This window comes from Anas platyrhynchos, chromosome 20 (assembly GCF_047663525.1).
Source record: "Anas platyrhynchos isolate ZD024472 breed Pekin duck chromosome 20, IASCAAS_PekinDuck_T2T, whole genome shotgun sequence".
NCBI lineage: Eukaryota > Metazoa > Chordata > Aves > Anseriformes > Anatidae > Anas > Anas platyrhynchos.
In genome coordinates, this window is record NC_092606.1 from 11,157,138 (window position 1) to 11,182,155 (window position 25,018).

Genomic DNA, 25,018 nt, shown 5'->3' on the forward strand with positions numbered 1-25,018 from the left:
TGGATGTGTCATTCCCTCGAAGCACCTATTCTCTGCAATGGCTCTGAAAGGAGCCTCTGCAGACATATGAAGCTAGATAAAACAGTTCTCACTCAAGATGACTAGAGCAATCTGTTCTGCGCATATCAGGTATGTCTTTTGTTCCTAAGCTGGAAACTTTTGGTGTAGGTCGGTTAACAAACTCTCATTCTCTCTTTTTCACCAATATGGTTGTGGTCAAGTGCAGCGCTATGTTCTTGCACCCAGCTGAGCTGAAAGAATACTTGCATTTCTACTTACTCTACCTACAGTAATACTGAGGTGACAAATACTTCCTTGCTGAAAGCAGCTTTATTTCATTCCCTGAGCTCTCCATATGTTTGCTTTAACTGCATGTTTGCAGGTAGATTCTTCTTCCTCTTTCCCTAATGTAGGTCTAGTCAGGACAAGAATAATTGGGTGGTGTTTGCTCTTTGTAAAGAGCTGCCCCAGTGATCCCTTCTGGCATTAAATTAAACAGGAGAAAGTTATCCAGGTCTGCATGTGTCCTACAGTCTCATTGAGAACAAATTTCCTTCATGTCCTCCTGACTGCTTGCTGCAACCCCCACAGAAGCAGGAACAGCCTATCAAAGCTGTCTGATTTTCACAGCAGAGCATGCTGAGCAACCAACCTGAATCTGCCAGGGATAGGAAAGTAACAAACTACAGAAGAATGTGACAAAGACAGGAGAGCAAGACTTGTTAATGGCCAAGGAAATACACATTGGTGTAATCCTCAGGGTTGATTTCAGCTTCTGCCTTGCTACGGCCTGGGTGACAACACTGGCTGGGAAGATAGAACCACCTGTTTAACCTGCCAAGGTACCAGCAATGGAGGGCACCAATAGATGAGCAGGGAATCTGCAGAGAAAAATTGCTGGAGATAAAATCATTCCATCTGCTCTTGTTTTTCCCATTTCTCTTCCAAGCAAACTGCTCATTAAATTTTAATTCTCAGCTAGTTAAAATTCAAAATTCACCTAATCTGTCTGTAGCATGCAAAATGCATTATGCCAGTGAAGGGGTTTATATGCAGAGATATTATGTGCATGCTCAGAGTTTGTAACCAAATCAATTTTAATCTAGCATACTTAATTCCGCACAAATTCTTCAGTAGCTATGAAATGGATCTGCTCAGTTCCTTTCCACTGGCAAGACAACCTGCACACCGGACTGCAAAAGCATTGCCCTTGTTTTGCAAAATTAGGGCTCTCAGGATAAAATGATTTCCTGAGATCATTCTCCAGTGATGGGTTTCCAACCAAGCCCTAGCACCAGCTCTCAGCAGACTTCAATTTCTTGCAGTGGAGATTCTTGGAAACAAGGAATTTCAGGGAATGGCAAGGCAGCTGCAGGGAACATGCATAATATGAGGGGAAATCTGAGCTTTTTTCTACTCCCTTGTTCCCCAGGCTGTGGAGGCTTTCTGTTGATAATAGCTGCCTTTTTTTTTTTTTTTCTTTCTTTTTTTTTGGTGGGGGAAGGGAGTTTTTTGCAGCCACAGTCAATTTTGTTTAAAGAACTATACCCTGATAGCGTGTACATGGGAGGGCCCAGCTGCTTGCTTCTTAAATCTGTAACCAGTTCCCATTAATGGTGCCTCAGTTTCCCCCTTGTAGCTTGAGAGCAATTACGTTTTTTGACTACAATTGCATTTGCGAAGCACACACTATTTTTAGGGTGTATAAGAAGTGAACAGGGAAGCAGATTAAATTTGTCTTGGATACCAATTATGTATTGAATTCACTGGCTTAGGAGGTTTCCAGGGGAATGAGCAATGTCTCCTTCAGCAGTGTATTTGTAAAGACAGGTTTTCATAACCAGCTTTTGTATGTATGTACAGACATGCAGGTACATGTTTTTTCAGCTTCCTGAAATCTGTAAAAACCTGTGAAGAATTAACAAAACTGGTGATACATGCACACCTTTTTTTTTTTTTTGTGAGAATAAAATTTGCACTGGTTTCCTTTAAAAGCTGCTGGCTGTAGGTCCAGAGTGACCACTTGTGCTGAAGATAGTAGCCCATCTATCCCTCTCTGATGAGGTTAGAAATCAAGAATGTTTAAAAAAATAAACAACAACATCCTGAGTTAGAACTTAACAAGTCTCAGATATTCTTCATTATTCCTAGCATTTAAAAACCTAACCCACCATGCATGCATAGGGCTGCAGAGAATGCCAGCACTCACAATAAAGGGAACCAGCCGAGGCTCTTGTTTTGCGGGGAAATGAGATTTTATTATCCTGACACGCTCTCTGCTGGCAAATACTTAGAAAACACATGCTAGGCCCTTTTTAGTATAGCTTTGCACTGGGATACTTGTAGAAGCATTACAGGCTAGTTTTCATCTGTGGGAGAAATAACATATTGAAATAAGGGATGCAAAATGACTGTTTTTGAGGCTTTGGAGATGCAGGAAACTAAAATCTTTGTGTGCTACATTACCTGTTTTTGCTGCTAGTTATTTGGTAACACTTTCGCAGTTTGTGTGTGAAATCACCACCGTGACCTGCTCCACCTTTTCAAGCTTGGCAGTGATACACTGCTGGGTTTGCGTTTTCTGCAGGATGACCCTTGCTGCCTAAACGTTGTTGAGTTTGATCGGCTGCTGCGGGAGTCCCAGAAAGAAGTGCTGCGGCTGCAGAGACAGATTGCTCTGAAGAATTTCAAGGAGTGCCTGCGTTCCTCTAAAACCAGTTCAGGCAGCTCTTTGCCAAGTGCCACCACCTGCCTGGGAGCAACACTAAATACCTGCATCAAAGACTCACCTCTACCAAAGGAGGCCCGCTCGGGAGACCCAGTGCTAAGAGTGGAAGCACACAGGAAGGTGAGACAAGTGGGTCAGCAAGCGAAAAGTCTTGTGATTTCGTTACTGAATTAAACAATGTTCTCAGGAAGCCTGCAAAGAGCACATGAGCGCTGCACTCAACGTTGGCTGTGCTCGTTTTCAAAGTGGCCTGCCCAAGCACCAAGCATCGCCTAGCAAGGGGACGGTGGCCGCTGCCGGCAGCCCCCCACCCCACCTTCGAGGGCTCCGTGGCGGTGGAGCAGAGCGCCCTTTAGCTCCGGGCCTTTGCCCCCCGGGCTTCGCCTCACGCCCAGGCCGCGCTGAGCAGGGTCCGGGCCGCCCCCCCGCGGCCGCAGTGGTACGGCCCCGCTAAATCCCCGCCGCGCCGCGCTGCCGGCAGGTAAGGCCGGGCCTCCCGCGGCCACCCGCGCCGGGCCGGGGAGCGACGAACGGGGCCCGGGGCGGGTCCGGGGCTCCGCCGGGCAGCAGCTGCCCCGCGGCGCGGCCCGGTGCCGCTGGGCCGGGGCGGCTCAGCGCGGCCCGGCCCGGCCCGGCCCGGCCCCTCTGCTGGGGCCTCCGCGGCGGGGCCCTGCTGCCCGCGGGCCCGCTGTGGGCAGCGGCGCTTCCTGGCGGCTGCGGGGGCGAGAGAGACGCTCCGCGGGCGAGGCCGGGGCCGGCAAACGGGCTCGGCCCGTCGGGGGGCCCGGGCCCGGGGCCGCGGCAGGAGGAGGCCGGGCCGAGCCGGGGATGGCACCGCGGGGTCCTCCGCCACCTGGTGGATTTATCTGCTGGGGCTTCCTCCGATTTCTGATTGAATTTTTCAGTACCCGCAGTGTCCTGGGGCGGAATTTCGCACCCGGAGTCTGTGTGAGGAGCGGCTGCTCTGAACTGCCAGCTGCTCGCGGGTATTGCCCCGCGGTTGTACTGAATGCACTGAATATTCATTTAGTGTTCATCTTTTCCAAGTGACTTGTGACCTTTCTCCTGTATTCCTCCAGCCACTTTTTGTTTCTGTACTGGTGGGTTCTAGCCTCTTTCATTACTCAGCGTTGATCATCTTTGTCTCCTTTCTTTGTACATTTTCTCTACTGTTTTTGTGTTGGGGGAAGCACTGCAGCATGCAGTATCCCAGAGGCTGTCACTGATTTATAGAGCGACATAATGAAGTTTTCTCTCCCTTTCCTAATACATCTCTTTGCCTGTTTGTGTAAGCTTTGGGTTCTATTAAAAGATCATTTCTGTAATGCCACACTGTAATCTCCCAGTGTCATGAGACTCTTTTCACCGTTTGTGTCAATGCAGCATCAGTTCTTGGGCAGCACAGTTCCTGCTGCTTCTCCATTAGTCTTCTTATTTTTACCAAATATTTACCTGAGAGAAAACCTTCCCCCATCCTTTGGTGGCTTAGTGTCTGCAGAAACCTTTAAAAGAACTGTAGCAGAGTACCCAAGCAAACTGTACCTACTGATCCTCACTCATTTTACAGATTTGGGAGTGTAGGAGGAAGTTTTTTTTGGTTTGTTTGTTTGTTTTAAATACTTGATTAATCTTTGTTTCCTATGGGTTTGCTGGGAACAGATGTCAAATGTGCTAGTCTCTTTTTTCCCAGATCACCACTGAAATACTTTTAAAACTTGATATTTTACCAGCAATTTTTATTAAGGCAGTGTCAGAGAAGTGAATCAGTACATGTCCTTACTCAGTTACTACTGAAATGAGAGATTCAGTTCATGCACTCTTGGTTGAATTTTGTCTAATCTTGGTGATTTGTTACCATTTATTTTACTGGTCTCCACATTTCTTCTATCAGACAGTTCAGTTTGATACAGATCCTCAGTTCTGTTCCTCACAGTTTGAAATTTCTGCCATGGTGAGCCCTCACCGCCTAAACTCTTCCGTGATGGGGATGTGGGGATGGATGTACAGGCTTTTCTGTCTTTCTTTCTTTTTTTTTTTTTTGGTCCTGCTCTGCTGTTATCATCCTTGGACAGCCCTTCTGTACCTTGATGTTAAATTGATCCTCCAGATTCTGTCAGATTCTTCTCATGAGAGAGAACATGCATTTTATCCTTTCGCACATCTGCTCTTCATTTCTCTGATTCAGGGGAGTCTGTCCTCATTGTCAAAAGATTTTCTCTCTCAAAAATAACAAGAAGACTAAATCTGATAGCAGTAATTAGCAGGGAGTAAGGAACTATTGCCAGTCTCACAGCTGAAACTGTAGCACAGAATACCCTGGGCTCAGTGGGCTGTGTTCATGTGGGCACAGTGGTGCAGCATTGAGAATGAAGTTAGCCCTTGTGGCAGTAATCCCACTTACTGCAGTTAAAATAAATAATTCCACTCTTCCGTCTCTCTCCCTGGCACAGTGCATCAGGGCTGTATTCCATGACTTTCAAAGAACTTCCTCAGGACGTAAAGAACAAGCTTTGTTTCTAACTGTCATTGGAAAATCCCTTTTCTCTGTTTTCCTGCTGATTTCTCTACTTCTTTAGGGATTAGAAATGATGCTTATCTCTGTTAAGTCCAATCATAATTTAAGAGGGATTTCTCTCATTGACAGTGCCAGCTTAAACAGCCTCCTGTCCCCCACTGCATGTCCCCGCTACCCCTTCAGTTGTACTGCTGCAGTGAAGTGTTAGGGACTAGAGAACAGATCAGAGTTAAAAGTGGCCTAGCATCCACAGTCTTCCTTCCATCTTTTTCTGTAACCTGCATCAGTTTTCTGGTCCAGCTCTGTGTGGTATTGTTCAGAGCTGCCCTGGCACAGCTGAGGGAAGGGACCACAGCTAAATCACGGAACATGATTTAGGGGCAGGATTGCAGTGATGCTTCCTGGATGCCAAGGACAGAGCTTTCTAGACAGCCTACAACATTTTTAATTTACTTTATTGCTTGCTTCAAACATTCTGGTCATTTGCCAAAGCACGGATACTTCTGTGCCTGTTGTATGCTTGACTTAAACCAATACATCCTTGATGTCTCATCAGCTGTGCAGCCCCACCGTGCTGTCTCAATTGGCTCTGCCAATGTAGGTGCACACTGTGGATAGCTTCGAGGGTGGAAAGCAGCTTTTCTCTGGTTATTTTTAACTGTTTTGCTGAACAGAATACTTACACCTGAATTCACTGAGCATCTTCCAGGCTCTGCCGTGAATGAGGTGGCACAGCTCAAAATCACAGCTCTCTTCATGGTGTGTGCCAGTCTCATTTACCAGTTGTCTGATGTGGTGATGAGTCTGGGTTCTACAGAAAAATAGCAGTATATAATAGCAGCCACAATAGCATGTGGCTGGGGGGATTGTCTTTGTTCTTGGGAGGAAATTAGGTCCAAGCAGGCAAATTTAATTTTCTAAATTTTGTAGGTTGGCTGTAATTAGGAATTTCATCATTTTATTTATCATTTTAATGAAAAATGTTTACAAGCAAGCAGATTTGCTTTGTATATTTGTTTGTGAGAGGATGGCTTCTTAAGCATAGTGCATGTTACTGGTACAGTAGGTATCAAACCTTAGGTGGTATATCCACTAGCGTTCCTTGGGACGTTACTTCATTAAAGCTGACTAACGTGCAATGTTTTCAGTTTGTGAGGAAGCAAAATTTTTGTGTGGGTGGGGAGAATATAGATTTGAAACTTAGTATGTGCCAGATAGTTTAAAAATAAAAATCTCAACACGTGGGTATCCCAAAGCTAAATATTAACCGAAAGCCTTTCAAGTTCCAAGTGAGACTGAGGGGTTTAGTTAGTTACCTTAGTCCCAAAGGATGGTTCCACTGGCAAAAATAATGTTTTTACAAAACATTTGAAGGCTTCTGAGTGCTGGGGCTTGTAAGGCACCATGGCCTGGGTAGAGGATCTCAGGATTTCCAGCCACTGGTTGGGTCTTGATCTGCCAGACCAATGTCACCCTTGTTCCAGGGGTGCTAATATCTGTGAGCCTTGCTGCGGGATGGTGGTTTCAGGATTTTTCCAATTTCGAGCACCAGCTCTGTAGCAGAAAATGTGAAAGCTTTGATAGCCCAGGCTTGTAGTCTCATAGTTTCCTGGGTTTCAGCAGTGGAGCCATGAATATAGTTGTATTTAAAACCAGAGTTTCAAGTCTGAAATAGATAAGAGACAGCAGGTGTAGTGCTGGGATATTCTCTTAATAACTGACTATAAAGGGAGCTCAGACTTAATAACGTAGATCTGTCACAGATCCCTCAGACTGTAGATGCTCAAAGTGAAATGAGAAATTCCAGTTCTGATGGCAGACAGATGAAGGTTAGAGGCTGAGATGGAGTCACAAAGTCCTCCTGCTTCTTCACCGTACAAGTTGGATTTGATGATCACAATCTCCTGTCTCTAAAACCATTTATCAAAAACAACTTTAAATTCAATATTTAAATGTTGCCCTCTTTCTTCAGTTTACCTCACACCTTACCCTCCTGTCAGGGATTACTCTGACCAGACAATGCCAGGTCAGATATCAGTTGAGAGTGAAAATTTAGAGGATTAAAGGTGTGTTTGTAGCCCAAATTAAAGGGTATTCCGTTAGAAACTTGTGCACAAAACAGGTAAAAAACAAACAAACAAACAAAAATAAAACAGCTTAGAAATTCCTGAGGTGTGTAATAAAGTTGCTTGTGAAACTTTGTCACTAGGCCATAAATAATAGATTTTTTCCTGTGTTTTTAGTAGTTCTTCTGAAGTTGTTTTTGACTGATTTTCTTGTATTCTGAGATCTTCACTGATTTCTACTGTCTCAAGTTTATGAGGGTTTTGTCCTCCCATCTGATCATCTTCCTCCTCTGTTTATTGCTTTGGAGAAGGCCATGGAAGGTGTTGCTGATGCCTCTCATTGAAACTTCAGATGAGGCACGAAGGGGAGCTTAAACCTGAGAACTTCCTCGAATCCACCATTGCAGATGGGTGGTTTAGTCAAGCTGGTCTGAGTGGCACTGGGCTCCAGAACCTGTCCAACACGTCTCTCTCTGGTAGCTGACTGATCCCTGATGTGACATCAACCTTTCTAATCATAAATTCTGGAGAAGGTCAGAAGTTTTCATGTGGGATGTTTCTGTCTTAGGTGGTACGGCCAGGAGAGCGTCTTCTCCCTTAGCACATGTGTTGTGAGGTGGGCTCTGTTCTCCTGACTGTCCTTGAGCTCTCTGATATCTTACTTGCTTTCCAGGTGGAACCAGGCGTGCTACCATTGGGCATTGCCTCTGAAGGACATGAAAATTTCCCTCCTAGAAATGCAATAACAGACCCAGAGAGCAGCCAACAGATTCAGCAGCTGGTGAGTTGTTGCCCTGTCTGTGGGTGCAAGAGGGGTCTGTGCGTATTGGCACTTCCCTTCCAGAATAAAACCAGTCTGGTTTTAGGTGAAGGAGTGCACTGCTTTCTTGTGGTTTTCACCCATAGGATCCAGGCAGAGGTTTGGGGGACTGAAGTCTTTTGTAGGCACAACCTGCAAAGGCTATCTCTGCATTGAGAGTGCTTCTGGGAGACATCTCCTGGTATTGTGCTGCATCTTACGTGAGCTGGTGGGGGAATGTATCAGACTAAAATGAGAGGAAACCATGCCAATAGATTCTGTGATGTGTTTAGTTTAGTCTTATCTGAACTGGGAAACAGATGTGACTAACTTGGGACAGATGTTGTGAGGAATATGGCCCTTGTGAATTATTCTGGCAAACTAGGACAGTTCACAGTGAAGTTTAGCCATTCTTTTCTATCTTGGGAACTAAGAGTGATCGCAAGTAACTATAGATAAAGGTACATAACCAGATGATGTCTGCTGTTTGTTAGATGTCAACTGGATTAGAAAAAGAGCTAGTTTAGCACAGCTGTTGTTTCAGGCTTCATATTCTGCACAACTTTTTTATTCTTGTTCCTCACATCTTGTCCTTCATCCTATCCTACACAAATAAGGACAATCTTTGCAGATGGGAAATAGAGAACTGTTTCCAGAAGTTGAAAGGGTTGAGAAAGAGAGGAGTAGCTGTTTTACTTAAAATGTTTTTTGGTTTACAGTGTTATTTGAAAAATCTCCCTAGGTTTATATGTTATTTATGTTTGTAAAAAAGAGTTTTTCTTAAGAAAATGGGAAAAGCTAATATAGCATTGGGTCTGAGAAGCAGAGCCCGAATTTGTTCTGCACTGTAAGAACATGGACTTAGTGATCTATTTATTCTTGTTTTGTGCAGGAATTTGAACTCAAGAAAAAGCGCAAAAAATGTGAAAACCTTGAGCATGAAGTGAGGAAAAAACATAAAAGATGCAAAGAACTCGTAAGTGTTCTCATTGCCTAGTGTTGTGAATCTAATGGTAGAATAAGATTTTAGGTTGTTGTGTGGTTGTCTTGGGTTCTGTTTGTTTATTGCAGTAATGAGTTGCCAGTCATCTTTTTGAACGGTGTCACAAATTCTGGGCTTCAGCCCTTGGAGCTGGAATTTTTTATTTAGTCCTTCAGCTAGTTGTGGGTTGGATAAAGCTACATAAATCACTGGATGAAACTCCATAGCCTTTGCAAGTCTGGGGAGATGCTTTCTATTTTCACATGTACTCCAGGCAAACATCAAAAATTTCTGCATCTTGAGAAAGTAATTGCACATAATTTTCTTGTGCTTCTTTTTTTTTTTGGATGAAACCTTGCCTCTTTTCCATTTCATGGAGGTTTTGCAGGTCATATCACAGCATCCAGATTTCTCCCTTCTGTTTCTACCTTGCTGAGCAACTCTGGTGGTATTAATGACTGCCACAATGTATAGTTTTGTCAAAGGGTGATGACCCTTTGAATAGTTGTTTTGCCTCTTGCTCAGATGTCAGTTCTACATGTCCATGATGCATAGCTCACTGTTTGGGTAAGTATGGAGTGTTTAGGGAATAAGATTGTTGTTAGCAGATTTTTGAGATCAAGAAGGGACCAAGTCATCTTGAAAGACTGGGATTGAGACTCTCCAGTACAGGGTATTAGCTCTTGGAATATCCAGAAAATGTGAAAATGTTTCCTTAAAACTGTGTGGTGTGGGAATGTATGTATGTGCGTGTGTCTCTGTGGAGTCACTTGTAATTATGAAACTCTCAAATTCCTCTGATGCTGTAATGGCTGTAGGTGGACTAGACTTGCATAACTCAGTAAGTGTCCATGGCTTCCTGCCTGCTCAGAGACATAAAATTCTTCTTCCTCCACTGAAATTTGTAGAGAAGACTGCAGTCTTGAACCAGCAATGAAACTTGATGAATTGTTGGTAGAGATAGAGTTCTAGACAGAAGTTGACAAGGAAATGTCTTTCTTATTCTGAGGTTTGAGGCTATATAAATAAGAAAAGCAACTTACGAGACCATCTGAGATGGGGCTGGTATCTGCCTGAGCAGTGCTGCACACTGTTACCTTCCACTGCTCAAGCAGTATCCTGCCAGCATCCTGAACCATCAGTCAACAGGAACAATGAAGTCATGCAGAAAAAGGTGGGGGAGTTAGTCTGAGGACCTTGGAATGGTAACACCTGCTGTTTCTGGACAGGAGATCCAGCTGCAGGAGATACAGAGTGAAAATGCACGACTGGCTGAAGAGAACTTGCAGCTGAATGAGAAGGCTGGATGGGCAGGACAGGTAAAAAGCAGTATTTTTGTTTGTCAGATGGAGCATTACCTTCCGTAAAACTTTCTGAGATGAACTGAGTCATCATGTTGCCACCGTGCATAGGTCTTCCAACATATTTAGCAATTGTTTGTTCTAATTGGAAGGATTTTTCTTTACTTGGTAATCTGCATTGCAAGTGGTCATCAATCCATAGTGTGCTACAGAAACAAAATACATTACTGGAACCTCCTATAGTAAGTGGAGGAGGTAAATGCAGTTTCAGCAGGTTATTGTGTCTTTCTGCACAGTTCTCTGTGGTTAATCCCACTAATCCCACTATATAGAATTAAAAAAAAAAAGCTCTCAGAGCTTGTGTGTTTTGTTTGTATCTCTTCAGTAAATAACTTCTTCTTATCCCAATTCCTTCCCCCCTGCTAAAGAGAACCTAGTAGGAGAAATGGCATGTGCGTGTAAATACGGCAGTATTTGTTCTGAATGGAAGACAGGGAGAGGAGGTTGATGATTTTGGTGTTACAAGTAAGAAGCAGGTCTGTAAAATAGCGTATGGAAATAAATTGTCCTCCATTCTTCATATAACAAATACCTATGGCTATATGTGCTAATTGCCAATCCTTTCTCTTCAGGTTGAATCTGAGAATGCTGACCTGAAGTTGCAGGTTGTTTTGGTTACTAAGGAACGGGATTCAGTAATTCAGACAAATCAAGGACTTCAAACCAAGCTGGAGAATCTAGAGCAGGTGTTGAAGGTCAGTAGGCTGGAAGGACTGTCCAGATGCTTAGTGCTGTTTTTGGATGGCAGAGGTTGTCTCTTCGCTTTTTTTTTTTTTTGTCTGTTCTTTAGATTTGGTGCTTCTGCTGGGGGTTCTGCCATGCAGGATCCTGTGACATGGCCTTCCGAAGGGAGCAGAGGGACTTGGGAAAGGCTGCTGCAGGGATTTGGGTGGAAGGGGAATATAAGGTGGTCATCACTGATTTTAAGATTCTCTTTGTGTTGCTCTGGCTTGTGGCAAGAATTTCTTACTTTCTCCTCTGTGAGATACAGACCATGTTTTAACTCCATGGCTCGTGGCAGGACATAGGACATTATTTCAGTAACATTGCCTTTAAACTGTCTGTGAATTGTTCTGCAGCACATGAGAGATGTGGCTGAGCGAAGGCAGCAGCTGGAAGCCGAACACAAGGAAGCGCTGCTAGTCCTGCAGGAGAAACAAGAGGAAGTCAGACGGTTACAGCAGGTATGCAGTGTGTGAGTGATCAGACATCTTATTCTATGAATTCCCAGAAGAGCTGGGACTCCTGCACTTTGTTGCTTGGAGGAGCAATGTATGGAGGAGCTATATGTGAATCTACTAAAGTAACCCAAGGAAGAGTCTCTGTGTCTAGGTGAACTCTGGTACTTGAGCAAATTGAGGGGTTTTTCTCATAAATGATCTCCCACAGCTGTTTGTCCATAGACCAAAGATGCCTTCAGTCTATAATGTGTCTTAAAGCTATAATAGTGTCTGTCAGGGTGATGATGATAGTAGAAGTGAGTTTAGGTAGACTGCTTTCTTATTTACTCTGTCTCTTTTTTCTTAGGCACAGGCAGAGGCAAAAAGGGAACATGAAGGAGCAGTACAGCTTCTAGAGGTAAGACAAAATAAAACAAGATGATCTAGTGGTTGCAGAGTTGGTATCTTTTGTTCTTAATGTCATTTTTCTTGATGCCCTGGATTGTATTAGTTCTTGAGCAAAATGTGATAAAGTATTGACTTGACACAAAACGTTGCTGCTGTGTATAATTATTGGTTGTGCTGGCAGAGTGTAGTCACTGAGATGAGAGTTTTGTGTGGTTAAATCCTAACTTGTTCAGTCCTCAAATAGGTTATTTCATTCAGACAGTGTCCAGCAACTCTTTCAGGGATGCATTAAGTAACCAACCTCAGATCTGCCTGCTCCATTTCCAGGGTCATCTGCAGGGAGGAGGAATACTTGTGTCCATGTTATTTGATATATTTTTTTTTTGTGTGTATAGGTTGAATTGTGTCCTTTGCCTGAAGATAATGAGTGATGATGTTTGAGGCAGTGCCCTTGTCCCATTTGCTAGTCTGAGACCAGTTGTGTGAGTGCTGTGACATCTGCGCAGAACATGCTTTGCCATGGTGGCAGACAGCTTAATGATGCAGGCTGGCAAATGGGATGAACACTGTTTTGGTTTTGATTTGCACTGTCTCAGTGGTTAAGATGACTTAGGAGAAAACCTTGGCTGTGGATTCCTAGAACTGCAAATGCAAAGCACTAAACCCTGAAACCTGATGTGGTAATTTGGTGGCTGCCTGAGACTGGGGCTAGGTGTGAAGGCACATGGAGCAGCTTCTGCTCTGTCTGTCCACTGAGGCTTTCTGAGTAATAAAATATCTGGGAAAGAGCAGAGTGCTTCGTTGTACACCTGGACATTGAGATCTCCTATTAATGAGGCTGTGGCCATGTCTATAGTGGTGACATACATGTACAGTCGGAGATGGCAGCCTGAATTGCCTATGTCGATCTCTGTGGTTGTTAGGAGCCCAGAAGAATTGAGCAAGATGGTAAGTTTTCTTTATCCATAAGATTGTTCCATGTCTGTAAATGGCATCTCCTTTGAGTGGGCATGACCTGTATCTGAACTGGAGATCCTAAGAGTGCTGGGCTCCTAACCAGATGGCACTGAAATTGTTGCAAGATGGGTGAATATTGAAGGGAAGTGATGTTATATATTGTCCCATTTCCATGTTCTTTCTGGGACATCTGCAGAGACAGGCTGCAGAGACAGGATCAGGGTTGGTATGTGTGCTACTCTTACATCAGTTGGTATTTAGCTGGCTTCTTAGCAGCCATTACAGCAAGGGAGGTTTGATACTTGGCAAATGTTTTCTGAACTAATTCATCGAAGGATTGCAGCAGCCTCTCAGGTTTAAAATAGACATCTACCCATGTTGGGGAAAAAGGGAACAGTTGTTTTTTTTCTGTTTGAGTAGCTGGTCATAAAGGCCTCATCAGTTCTTGCTTTCATATTTCTGGTACAGAATTACTTTATAAGTCAGTGACACCAGGTGGCAAAAAGAGAGAGAAATTGTCATTGAAAGCTAGTTTAATGTGGAGCAACAGTTGTTTAAACAACTGAACTATAATCATAGTCCTTCCAGAATATCAGTGTAGGGGCCAGATATGGGGTTGTGATTACTTAACACCTCATATTGTCATTTTAGATGTGTTTGGATTGCTTTTTGATGTAATATTAATGGAGAATGGGTGTGGTCCATTCCTCTTTTGGAAGAGTTCAGTCAGATGGTTGTCCTAAGTGGAGTCTTCCTCTTTGGAGATGTTCAAAACCCAAGGAGACTGGGTTGTCAGCAGCCTACTTTAGCTGACTCTGCTTTGAGCTGAGGGGATTGGACTAGATGGTCTCCAGAGCTGCCTTCCAACTTCAACTACTGTGTAGCTCTGTAATAGGGAAGTGATGGGGATGAGTAGAGGTATGGGGTCATTTCTGTGTGAGGAAATGCTATGCACAGAATGACCAACTCTGCTTAGAAAGAAAACCTTGGGGGGTATGGACACGGTGACGAAGGAATTTAGTAGTTTTTCTGATGTGCATGGGACAAAGTGTCAACTGCCTTTTGTACTTCATTGATACCAAAGGCAACAGCCTGCTTTCAAGTATACAGTGCAGAAATTTGTAGGGAAATGCAGTAAACCTGGCTCAAATTGGCTTGTTTTCCCTGACTTAGGAGCAGGGTGCATGACTGAGCAGTCTGTCTGCTCCTTGAAATTGTGGCAAAGCCACATTCTGAACTGGGCTTTGATTCCTAGCACTCCTTGGTCTCAGAGCTGGGGAGTCTATGCACAAACAATCCATTGTGTGGTAGGTAGGGATGGCTGCAATGTGCTGGGAAAAGAAAGCTTGAAATTTAGCACTTAAACTCATTTGTTCAGATCTTACTGTGATTTGGAGGCCCTCAAAATGTGCATGGCTACCTTGTTCATGCAATTGGTATTGGGGATTTGGCTTTTGTTCAGCAAGCAGATGATTGCATAGAGGTGGGGATCTCTATATGGGACAAGGTGGACACAAAGTTGGTGAGAAACAAATCTCATTCAAACTGAGGGTTGGGTTATCTTTGCAGGTTGTTAATTTTTGGCTAGTGTAACTGCTGATTTGGTTTTATATCTCTTTGCTTTTCTCCTTGCTACCAGAGTACTTTGGATTGCATGCAGGTACTGCAATAATCCTGTCAAGCAGGACATTTTTCTCCTCTGTCCTGGCTTTGACAGTTGCTTGATATTTCTGTTTTAACTATACTCAGGAAAAGATTGCAAGAGTGTCACCTTTAAGAAATAAATATAATTAAAGAAGCTGCCACTAGGAGTTTGATAGAGCAGCTGCTTTTCTGTTTAAATGCTTTGCTTTCTCAGCCAATTAGAATTTTGAGCTTTTATTGGACTTTTCCATATCTTTCAAATTTGTCCAACTGTGCACCTTCTCCATACATCACATACAAGGTCCTTGTCTTTGACCTTGTATGTCAACACAAGACAAGGTCTTTGGGCAACTACTTGCAGTCCAAGAGGAAAGCATTTCCTTCAAAACCAAAAGCAATGGCAACAACATTGCAAGCGAAAGAGTCATAAAGAATAATACCTGCTGGCTTTGTAATTGGTTGGAAGACAGGAAGCAGAGATTGTGAATAGTAATTTTTACAGAAGAGGTAGTAATTAGTGAAGTAATAAAGGTATTGTAGTCTGGAAGCTGTGCTGGTTGGCCTATTGACAAAAGATTTGGAATAAGGGCTTCTACTGAAGTGATGGAGTTCGTACCTGACAGAGAACAGATTTTGGCAGTCACCTTCAAACCTGACTGCAAAATCAGTGAGAAGGTCTCGTGGGTAGTGGGGAGATCAATGACAGCACTGATTGGGCAAAGGTATGCCCATGGAGGAGACGCAGCCATTACCAAAAATGTGCAGCATGGGCTCTCAGTTACCTGTTGTGACAGGAAAAGCAGATTTCGAAGTATCTCTTTTATAAATAAAATGTCATCTCTCTTCATAGTACTGGTCTTAAAGGCAAATACAGTGTTGGGAACTTTTAGAAAGGGAATTATTTTCTTTTCTGAAGAAAGCCTGAGGACATCAGGGTATGCCCACTTTCTGTAGAAGTAGCACCCACATCTATGTGGAGTTATAGATGTTCTTTTAATCCCAATGTTAAGTTTGGAGTTAGTCCTGCTTTGAGCAAGAGGTTGGACTGCAAACCTCCAGAGTCCTCTTTCACCTAAATCATGACTCTCTGATCACCAAAACAGGTAGCAGAAGATATGGAGAAAGGTAGCAAAGGATGTCTGGATGGGGGAACATCCTTTGTAGGAGGAGAATTGTAACAAAGCAGCCAAAGAGAGTATCTAAGAGGACAGGGATGAGCTGGTAGTGGTTAGGTCTAGCTCAGTGAGGGAAATTGGTTCCTGAAATTGGCGGTCGGTTCCTGAATTGGTCAACGTGATCCCTCCAAGCACTGCTCCCTGCTCTTGCAGCCTTTTCTGGTAATCCCACTACTCAGTCTCAGGTTGGTGTGTGGCTCATCTTTCTTCCCCTTTTGGGATAAGCATAGATGCATAGACACAAAAGACTTCTGTCTCTTCTGTGTCTGGGGCTTGGTTCTTGCTCATTTTCTGCAGCTCTTGACCTTGTCCATGGGCTCCTCTTCCTTATCCCGCAGCTTCCTAGCACTGCCCTGGAAACGTGCTGCTTGCCTAGCCACATGCGAACCTCTGTGAGTAGCCTGCTAAGAGGCATTTACATGTATTGTGTTGTGGAGGAATCCTGTACAACATGACCTCAGTGACGGGGTTGACTGAGCAAGCAGAGAATTGCAGACACTTCTGAAAGTTGCTTGTGGCGTGTAATAATCTCTTTCATTACAGGGACAGTTACTCCTTGCCACACTTCAGACTTCACCAGGCTTCACTTGAAGACTGAGAGTTCCTAGCTACTTGACAGGAAACAAATTATAAAACTGACAAGTTTAAAACATGTGTTTTATGCTAAAATAAAAATGAATGTACACTTGGAAATTGGTAAGGAGTGGGACAGAAAGATTTTGCAGTACTCTGAGACCAGAAAGAAAGCTTTATCCAGGTCAGAACTGTTACTTTTAGAGCTTCTTAGAAACAGACTTTCTGTCTCCTAGAGCATTTCAAAAGCATGATTTAATTTTTGAGTTGGAAGGAGAAAAAGACATTTCAAAAACGTTTCATAGAATGGAAAATTTTGAAGAGATTGATTGAACAAATGTCACCTCGCACAGAGCCTGTGCCTCAGCCAGATGCACTGATGCCAAATCTTCTGCGTGATCTCAGTTGAAGAATTTGTGATGAGAAGTTTGCATCTAGCACCAATACTGTGTGTCTTCTTATTACTTGAAGGGCGTGAGCAAGGTCTACACAGGAAAACTTCTAGGAAGCCACACTAAGCTACTACATGGTGGCAAGAGAGCTGAGAGAGAAAGGAGCAGTTGTGTTCTCCTGGAAATATGCCTGCAGCTAGGGAGGGTGTGGGGATGTGTAAGGACAGCCAAGACTTGGCAATATTTTGGAATGGGAAGATATAGAGATGGTAGAAAGAGAACACTATAAAAGAGATAAAAATGCTTACCTAGCAGTGTAGTCTTAAGTTGAAGGAATGAGTATTTCTCATACTTTGCACAGTATTTCTCCAATGTTCCCCTGCATATCATCCAGTTGAGATGCAGCTTTCTTGTACTCAGCATGCATTTTCATGGAGCAAGTCATCCCTATAGGACCTGGTGGCAAACCCTGTGGGCTGCCGGCATCACGCCAACATTCTGCAGCATGGGCCACAGTGATAGTGCTCTGTGCCCTTCCTAGTGTCTGGAAGTCATGCCCAGAACAGCTTGTGGGGAGGCCATGGTAAGGTTGTGGGAGCTTCCTGGAGCTTCTGGGGTGATGGAGGAAATAGAGCACTGGGAGAGCAAATCCTTTTGCAGACATGATATTAATGCTCTAAGAAACATGCAAAGCTATCTCAGCCTTTTTCTTTCCAAAATTTACTTATCTTTGACTCATCACATCCTTTCTTGTGCAAGTCTTGGATAGGACATTAATGTTCAAACTCAATATTTCAGGGATAATTCCTAATTGATCTTGTAGTCAGTCTCCTAATAGATAAGGAGTCTCAGGTTTTCGAAGACACTCTAGGTGCAGAGCTTCCAATTGCTATTGACCTTTCCTGGGCAGGGCATACAGTTAGGTCCTTGTAATCTGAGACCCACTCAGTTTCTGAAGAGTTGTAGCAAAGACGAATGCTATTTGGAGCCTCAGTGATGATTTTAATGTAGGTTTGTGCCTCATCTTGTGTCTTTCCTGTCAGGCCCGGGTGAAAGATCTAGAAGAGCAGTGCCGCAATCAAACAGAGCAGTTCAGCCTCCTGTCTCAGGAACTCAAACAATTCCGACTTCAAACAGGAAAAATTGACCTTCTCACCTCTACACTGGTGACTTCTGAGCTTCCTCTTGCACTGTGCAGCTCTAGCCCACAGCTCCACTGGGAGAAAGGTAATTGCTGGAGATGCCTGGCCTGTGGTTGTTTTGATAAATGTGTCATTATTTGTGTAAGTGGAAAGGTGTAAAGAAAATAATGCAAATGTGTTTTGGGGATCTCGGTCTGTATCAACTTCTGGGATCTCGGTCTGTATCTCTCTTTCTCTCGTAAATAACCAAAATTCATTTTGTAGTCACGGAGACAACTTGGTGTTGTCAGGGAACTGACCAAATAGAGTGTAGGGTGCCCAGTCTGTTGCACGGTTAAATGAATTGCACTTACTGAGACATGAGCTGCTCTAAAGGGGTGTTTGCTCACTGTGATACTCACTTTTGGTCTTGTATTCTGACTGCGGCTAAAAGTAATGGATAGGTTATTTTATTGCAGATTCAACTGGTCCTGCATTGCTTACTCACCAAAGCACAAAGAAGGTTCACAATGAAGAGACTGATGAGTTGGAGTCATCACAGCGGGTTCCTGATGCTGCTGTTGGTTCCCCAGTTTCTGCTACTGGTTCTCAGAAACAAGCCAAAAAAGTTGAATCTCAGTCAAGCTCTTCAAAATCAGAATCCATGCAGAACAGTCCAAAATCCTGCCCAACTCCAGAGGTCAGTATGGGAGTCCCCTCTCGGACCTGTCCTTTCTAAGCCAAGAAATGCATTGCAGAGAGCCCTGTATTTCCTGGTGTTGCATTTGTTCCCTCTGGCTGACTGAAGAAAACTGTAGCAAAGTGAGAAAACCTGTAGGAAGAATTGAAAAGGTCTTGGATGCCCATGTCTGCAGTGCTCATTTGTACATATTACTGCAATTTAGGAAGGAATCAACTGACTAGACAGAGTACTGTGGGCTTGGAGAAGGAGGCAAGTGGGCAGGTCATATGGTAAGAAGTGTGGGGAAGCTCTGGTTAAGCCTCAGCCATGGTTGCAAGCATAAAGTTTACAGACTGTTACTTTCAGCATGCTGAGGGACTATGCCCAAACTGTTTTTGTCCCTGAGCTGTAAATGAGGGACTCGAGCTTCTTTGCTTGTTCTGTTAGGAGTACTAGTTTTACTTGTTCTAATACACCATGATACATAATACACCAAGATGCTGAGTTTGTGCTAGCAAAGGGGTGAAGTTAATAGGCTTTGCCTATTTGTGTCACCAAGATACCATAGATGGCGGTTTCTTCTCTTCCCCAGGAGCTCTTATGTAGTATTACAGGGTTCATTTAAGCAGTCTTTCATACTCACTGATACAACAATTTAGGGTAAGCTATTGCTGTGAGTGGGGCTGGGTGTGATGGTGTAGGAGGCAGCTCATGGTCTCTTGGTTCACTGATGTTTACTGAACAGCTAAAACTTTGGAGGCTACATGGAGTGCCACATTATACATGTGGAGGACATTGAAGTCTTGAGCTACAGAGCCCGGGAAGTTCGTGTGCCAAGCAGTGCCCACCACTGTGTAAGGTCTGAGAAGTTGTCATCTTTAGTGATAAAGTGATGGTCACACCTGGAAAGGAACATGTATCTGACTACTATCAGTTCTGTGGTGGGAGAAATTACTATTGTTCAGTGTAATTACTGTTGTTCAATGTCTCCCAAAACATCTTCGTAGACAAGCTCAGGAAGTGCAGCCTAGATGAGTGGACAGTGAAGTGGATTAACAATTGGCTGGATGGCAGAGCTCAGGGGGTTGTGCTCAGTGGTGCAGTCTAGTTGGAGACCTGTAGCTTGTGGTGTCCCCCAGGGGTCAGTACTGGGTCAAGTGCTGTTCAACTTGCCCATCAGCAAGTTCCTTTGTCCTGGATAAAGGAACGGAGGGCACCCTCAGTGGGTTTGCAGATTACACAAAGCTGGGAGGAGTCGCTGATACCCCAGAGGGCTGTGCTGCCATTCAGAGGGACCTCAACAGGCTGGAGGGCTGGGCCAAGAGGAACCTCATGAAGTTCAATGAGGGCAAGTGCAGGGCCCTGCACCTAGGGAGGAATAACCCCAAGCACCAGCACAGGCTGGGGGCTGACCTGCTGGAGAGCAGCTCTGCAGAGAGGGACCTGGGAGTCCTGGTGGACAGCAGGCTGACTGGGAGGCAGTAATGTGCCCTTGTGGCCAAGAAGGCTGAGGGGATGCTGGGCTGCATTCAGAAGCGTGTTGCCAGCAGGTCAAGGGAGGTGATCCCGTCCTGCTCAGCCCTGTTGAGGCCACACGTGGAATGTTGTGCCCAGTTCTGGGCTCCGCAGTACCAGAGGGACGTAGAAGTACCAGAGTTCAGAGGAGGGCTATGAAGGTGATTAGAGGACTGGAGCATCTGTCACACAAGGACAGGCTGAGAGAACTGGGTCTGTTTAGCATGGAGAAGAGGAGACTGAGGGGAGACCTCATCAATGTGTATAAATATCTGAGGGGAGGATGTCAAGAGGATGGAGCCGGTCTCTTTTCAATTGTGCCCAGTGACAGGACAAGAGGCAGCGGGAACAAATTGAAGCACAGGAGGTTCTGGCTATATATGAGGGGGCACATCCTTATTGGGAGGGTGACAGAGCACTGGGACAGGTTGCCCAGGGAGACTGTGGAGTTTCCTTCTCTGGAGACATTCAAAACCCACCTGGATGCCATTACCATTTGTATTTCATACAGGGTCACAGAGATAGGAGGAAGTGAATTTACTGCATTGGAGATATGTACAGTGGAAGGGACTTCCAGAATTTCAAGTCTAATTTCCTACTCATAGTGGGACTGCCCACCAACACTGGCTCAGTGAGGCCATGGCTTTACCTAGCTGAGGCTTCAGCAATGGGAGATCCACCAGCTCTGTGGAAACCTCTCCCAAGGTTGCATCACCTGCCTGGGCAAGGAGTTTTTGCAATGTTTTGCAACCATTGAAACTGCAGCTTGGAGCTGTCATTCTTAGTACTACCTTTTCACCCTAAAAATCATTCTTCCAGACTAATCCTTAGCCAAACTGGCCAAACTCACCACATACATCTGCTTAGAGGACTTGTTCACTACTGTTGGAACCTTTCGAGTATTCCTTCATTCTGATTTTGACCATATCTAATCCTTCATCTTTAATGTGTTTTTTTAGGTGGACACAGCGAGTGAAATGGAAGAACTGGATGTTGACAGCATCTCTCTAATGCCAGAGACAGGTAGCCAAGGCCCTGCAAAGCTCCAGGTCTTCCTGGCTCGATACAGGTAATGTGTCACCTCATTAAGGTTAGACAGGTTATCTCACACTTGCCTAGTTTACCCTGATCTATGACATGAACCACTGTTAAGGAAAGCCGTCAGGTTCAACCATGTACCTGACTCATCTGTTGGACTTTTTTTGGTGACTTGCATTTCTTCCACAAGCAAAGCCTGTGCATTCAGCATAACAAAAATATAGCAAGCTCGTTAGCAAGCGGCACCGGTTGAAATTTTTCTTTTGAAAATGATTTTGGATGGAAAATTGAGTTCTGAATTGACCCATTCCTCAGTCTGATTTTTAGAGAATTGTGTAGCCTTCTCCAAGAAAATCTTATTCCAACAATTAAGAAAACTTCAGCACAGAATTCCTGAATTGAGTTTTGGCTGAAATCTTTATGGTTATTACTAAAAACAATGTAATACTGAAGAAGGAAAGAATAACACCAGATTTTCCAGTTCATTTTTGCTGTCCATTGAGTTGCTATGGTCAAAGCCAAGTCCCTCTTTTCAGTTCCAAGAATGTTGGCATATGATTCAGCTTTTAGACTGTTGACTGGAAGGAGAAGAACTGGGATGATTCTACACTTGTTAGGAGTAGATCAGATATGACCTGTGTGTTCATGTCCTAGTCCTGTGCCCATAAGGTCTTGCTCAGCTCAGAAAGGATAGCATTGCTTCAGCATGCTGGAAACCATTATAATGACTGAAGAGCAGGAATTGGCAGTAGATTCTTACAAGTTTCTTTATGAGGCTTTTTCCTCTACTAGGCTCTCCGATTGGCTTGTGGGTAGGTAACTTAGAACTATCTGGAGCCCAAATACTATCACCAATGCATTTATTTAACAATTTAATGTACTTTTGGACTGCCATTTAAAATGTGGAGTTACAGCACTGGGAGTTGGTTCTTGACAACTTGGATCCTAAGAACTGGGTAATTACGAAGGCTAGAAACCTTTTCTTCATTCATATGTAACATTCTGCACAAATCAGCTCATTCTTAGGGTTTGAAACATGGGAATTTTGAGATTCTTTGCTGTGCTTATCCCCGACAGTTGTATGGCTGGTAAAGCTTGCTTTACGTGTTTGAGGAGCTTTGATTCAAAGCAGTTATGTGCATGAAATGTAGAGAACTATGTACATAAGAGTTAAGAGTGCAGGTGAATCTAAGGATGTCTAATTCAAAAATGCAGAATCCTAAAACTTATTCAGTTGATATAATCTGGAGAACAGCAGGCACTCAGGTAAATCAAATCTTTTTAAAACACTTCCTTGAGTCACGCTGATCTGTTACTTCAGAAGTCAAAAGACATCTCTTCTGCCACTCAACAAAGCACTCCTAGCTGCTGTTTGAACATGGAGCAATATAGTGTTGGTTATATATAAAAGCATAAGCTGGAGGCTTGACCTTTGTGGAATTTGCTGCTTACAAAAGGTGGGTGCAGCTAAAATGTAAGCTGTTCTAACAGCATAGCTTGAAGGTGTTGCTATGAAAGTTGCTGTATGAAGTAAGGTTTTGTTTTGTGATTATTTCAGCTACAATCCATTTGATGGACCTAATGAAAATCCAGAGGCAGAACTTCCACTGACTGCTGGAGAGTATATTTACATCTATGGAGACATGGATGAAGATGGCTTCTTTGAAGGTGTGTTCTAGTGGAAGTGGAATGTGACTGAACTGCTGTGGAGATTTGATCCCATAAAAAAAAATAAATTAGTGAATCTTAAAAGCTCAAGATAAATGTTTCCTGTCCAAAGCCAGTTTGCTAGTGGGAAGAGCAGGTTCTATTGGAAAAGAGTTTATTTGCATCATGATTAACGTCTAAAATGTGAAATCCTGGTCTGGTGAATTCAGTGGGAGTTTTGCCATTACTTTCCATGGAGAGGACCAAGTTTAACCTATGGGTGCCTTCTGCAGGTGGTCTCTTACCCTCTTTCCAGTGGCTGCCTACTGAGCCAGGGACCACAGGCAGTTGATAGTCTTGATCATCTCTTGCTCTTTTGGGCATAGTAAGGTGTAAGCTAAGCAGTCTAAACCACAGTCTTTATCCTGTTTGGTGTTATACAGTGTGCTTTTGGCACCTTTGAAACCATGGTCCTTGTTGACTAATGGGTGGATGGAATTGAAACAAAGAATTCTGGACTGTAAATTGTAGTGAAGTTTCTTTGTAGAGTTGACATACTTATGGGGATATAGGGACCTGATTTATTCAGGTGCTTTGCAAGAGCTGAGGCAAATGCATGCCATGTTGCACTGCTTACTCTTTGACTGTCTGTTTCTTTCTTTCTATTTCCAAGCTTCTCATGTATTTATTTATTTATTGTTTAAAGAATAAAAAGATTATTCTTTACTATTTTTTTTTTTTGCTTTCCCTGCGTTCAGTTGATTTGCTGTAGGTAGAATTTGAAAGTAGGTTCGGTCCCTATACAGTGTTCATTTAATACTGATTTGATGGTTCTTGCACTTAGATGCTGTGGTATCAGTCATCCCCATGTGTCCTTTCGGGACATCTTTATTACAGAAGCTAGCATAGCAAAGGAGGGAACTAAAAAGAAGGCCAGAGCTGAATACAGAACTGGATAAATGAAATTCCATGGGGAAGTACTGTGAAAACCAAAACTGTTTGGCTGGGAGAAGACATAAAATAGCTTGCATAGTTTGTGAAAAATAGAAAAAGACATTTAAGTTAGTAAAACAAGCTGTGAGGAAGAACAAGAGGATAATGAAGTAGGAAAAACCCTTAAGCTTAACCCTTAATTACACAAAACACTCTGTGGTTAGTTGGCTCTGAAGTGTGTAGTTATCTCACAGTGAGTTATCTCACTGTGGACATTGGGATGTAACAAGAGCAGCTGTAGGAAATGGAGCAAACTTGCCCAGGGATAACATCCCAGAGCTTTCTTTATTCTTGACTGCAGTGCAGTTATGACCTAGCATAGAAATTGTCACATTGTCTTCACAGATGAGTTGGAAGGTTGAATGGTAGGTGCAGTGGTAACAGGTTTCCTGTTTTTTGTTTAGGGGAGCTGATGGATGGCCGGCGAGGGCTGGTCCCCTCCAATTTTGTTGAGCGAATTTCAGATGATGACCTCATGACGTTTCTGCCTTCGGAGCTGAATGATCTCACCCATAGTTCATACCAAGAGAAAAGTTTTGTCAGTGCAAGCACCAGCAGTGGGGATAAGAGTGATTTCTCCATTGAAGAGAGTAGCATCAGTCCGTTGGCCAGTAGAGCAGAAGGAGACCAGGAGGAAGCTGTTAGTCACACAGCAGTGCCTTACCCAAGAAAACTGACTTTGATCAAGCAGCTTGCCAGAAGCATAGTTGTAGGCTGGGAACCACCACTTTTGCCGACTGGCTGCCCAGACATACAAAGCTACAATATCTATGTGGATGAAGAGCTACGTCAAAATGTGAAGAGTGGCTTTCAGACCAAAACAGTGATTGAAAAGCTGGATTTAAAGACGAAGGCTTACCGTGTGTCTGTGCAGAGCGTGACAGAGCAAGGCAGTTCTGATAAACTGCGATGCACTTTCTTTGTGGGGCAAGATTTTTGTTTGGCACCAACTATGCTGAAAGTCAGAAGCGTCACTGCCACATCAGCAGAAGTCACATGGCTTCCCTGCAACAGCAATTATAACCATGCAGTGTATCTCAATGGGGAGGAATGTGACATAACAAAACCAGGGGTCTACTGGTATGCTTTCCGCAACCTGCAGCCAAGCACTCAGTATGTTGCCAAGCTGGAAGCCCGACCCTTGAAAACTCCTTGGGAAGAGGTCCCAGAGGGGCAGGAGCAGAACTCAGCTGTGATACACTTCACTACCCCACTAGCAGGTATCAGAGCAGTCATGCCCATTGCCACTGTGCAGGAAGTGC

The 25,018-nt window shown here is 43.8% G+C and overlaps 1 protein-coding gene across 12 annotated transcripts in view; it reads left to right on the forward strand.

Annotated features, from left to right (window-relative positions):
- Window positions 1-25,018, forward strand: part of TSPOAP1 (TSPO associated protein 1) — a 68,843-nt gene that overhangs the window by 18,041 nt on the left and 25,784 nt on the right. For 9 of the 12 annotated variants that reach the window (XM_072026233.1, XM_027446022.3, XM_038165664.2 and 6 more), the window contains exons 5-16: window positions 2,588-2,848; window positions 7,983-8,090; window positions 9,001-9,084; window positions 10,320-10,409; window positions 11,024-11,146; window positions 11,531-11,635; window positions 11,979-12,029; window positions 17,804-17,987; window positions 18,361-18,581; window positions 21,038-21,147; window positions 22,675-22,784; window positions 24,161-24,976. In XM_072026233.1, the coding sequence (XP_071882334.1) occupies window positions 2,588-2,848; window positions 7,983-8,090; window positions 9,001-9,084; window positions 10,320-10,409; window positions 11,024-11,146; window positions 11,531-11,635; window positions 11,979-12,029; window positions 17,804-17,987; window positions 18,361-18,581; window positions 21,038-21,147; window positions 22,675-22,784; window positions 24,161-24,976 (2,263 nt within the window). Of the gene's footprint in view, window positions 1-2,587; window positions 2,849-3,183; window positions 3,210-3,809; window positions 3,829-7,982; window positions 8,091-9,000; window positions 9,085-10,319; window positions 10,410-11,023; window positions 11,147-11,530; window positions 11,636-11,978; window positions 12,030-17,803; window positions 17,988-18,360; window positions 18,582-21,037; window positions 21,148-22,674; window positions 22,785-24,160; window positions 24,977-25,018 lie in introns of those variants that run through there. The other 3 variants (XM_072026237.1, XM_072026236.1, XM_038165667.2) reach the window with 3 other exon arrangements.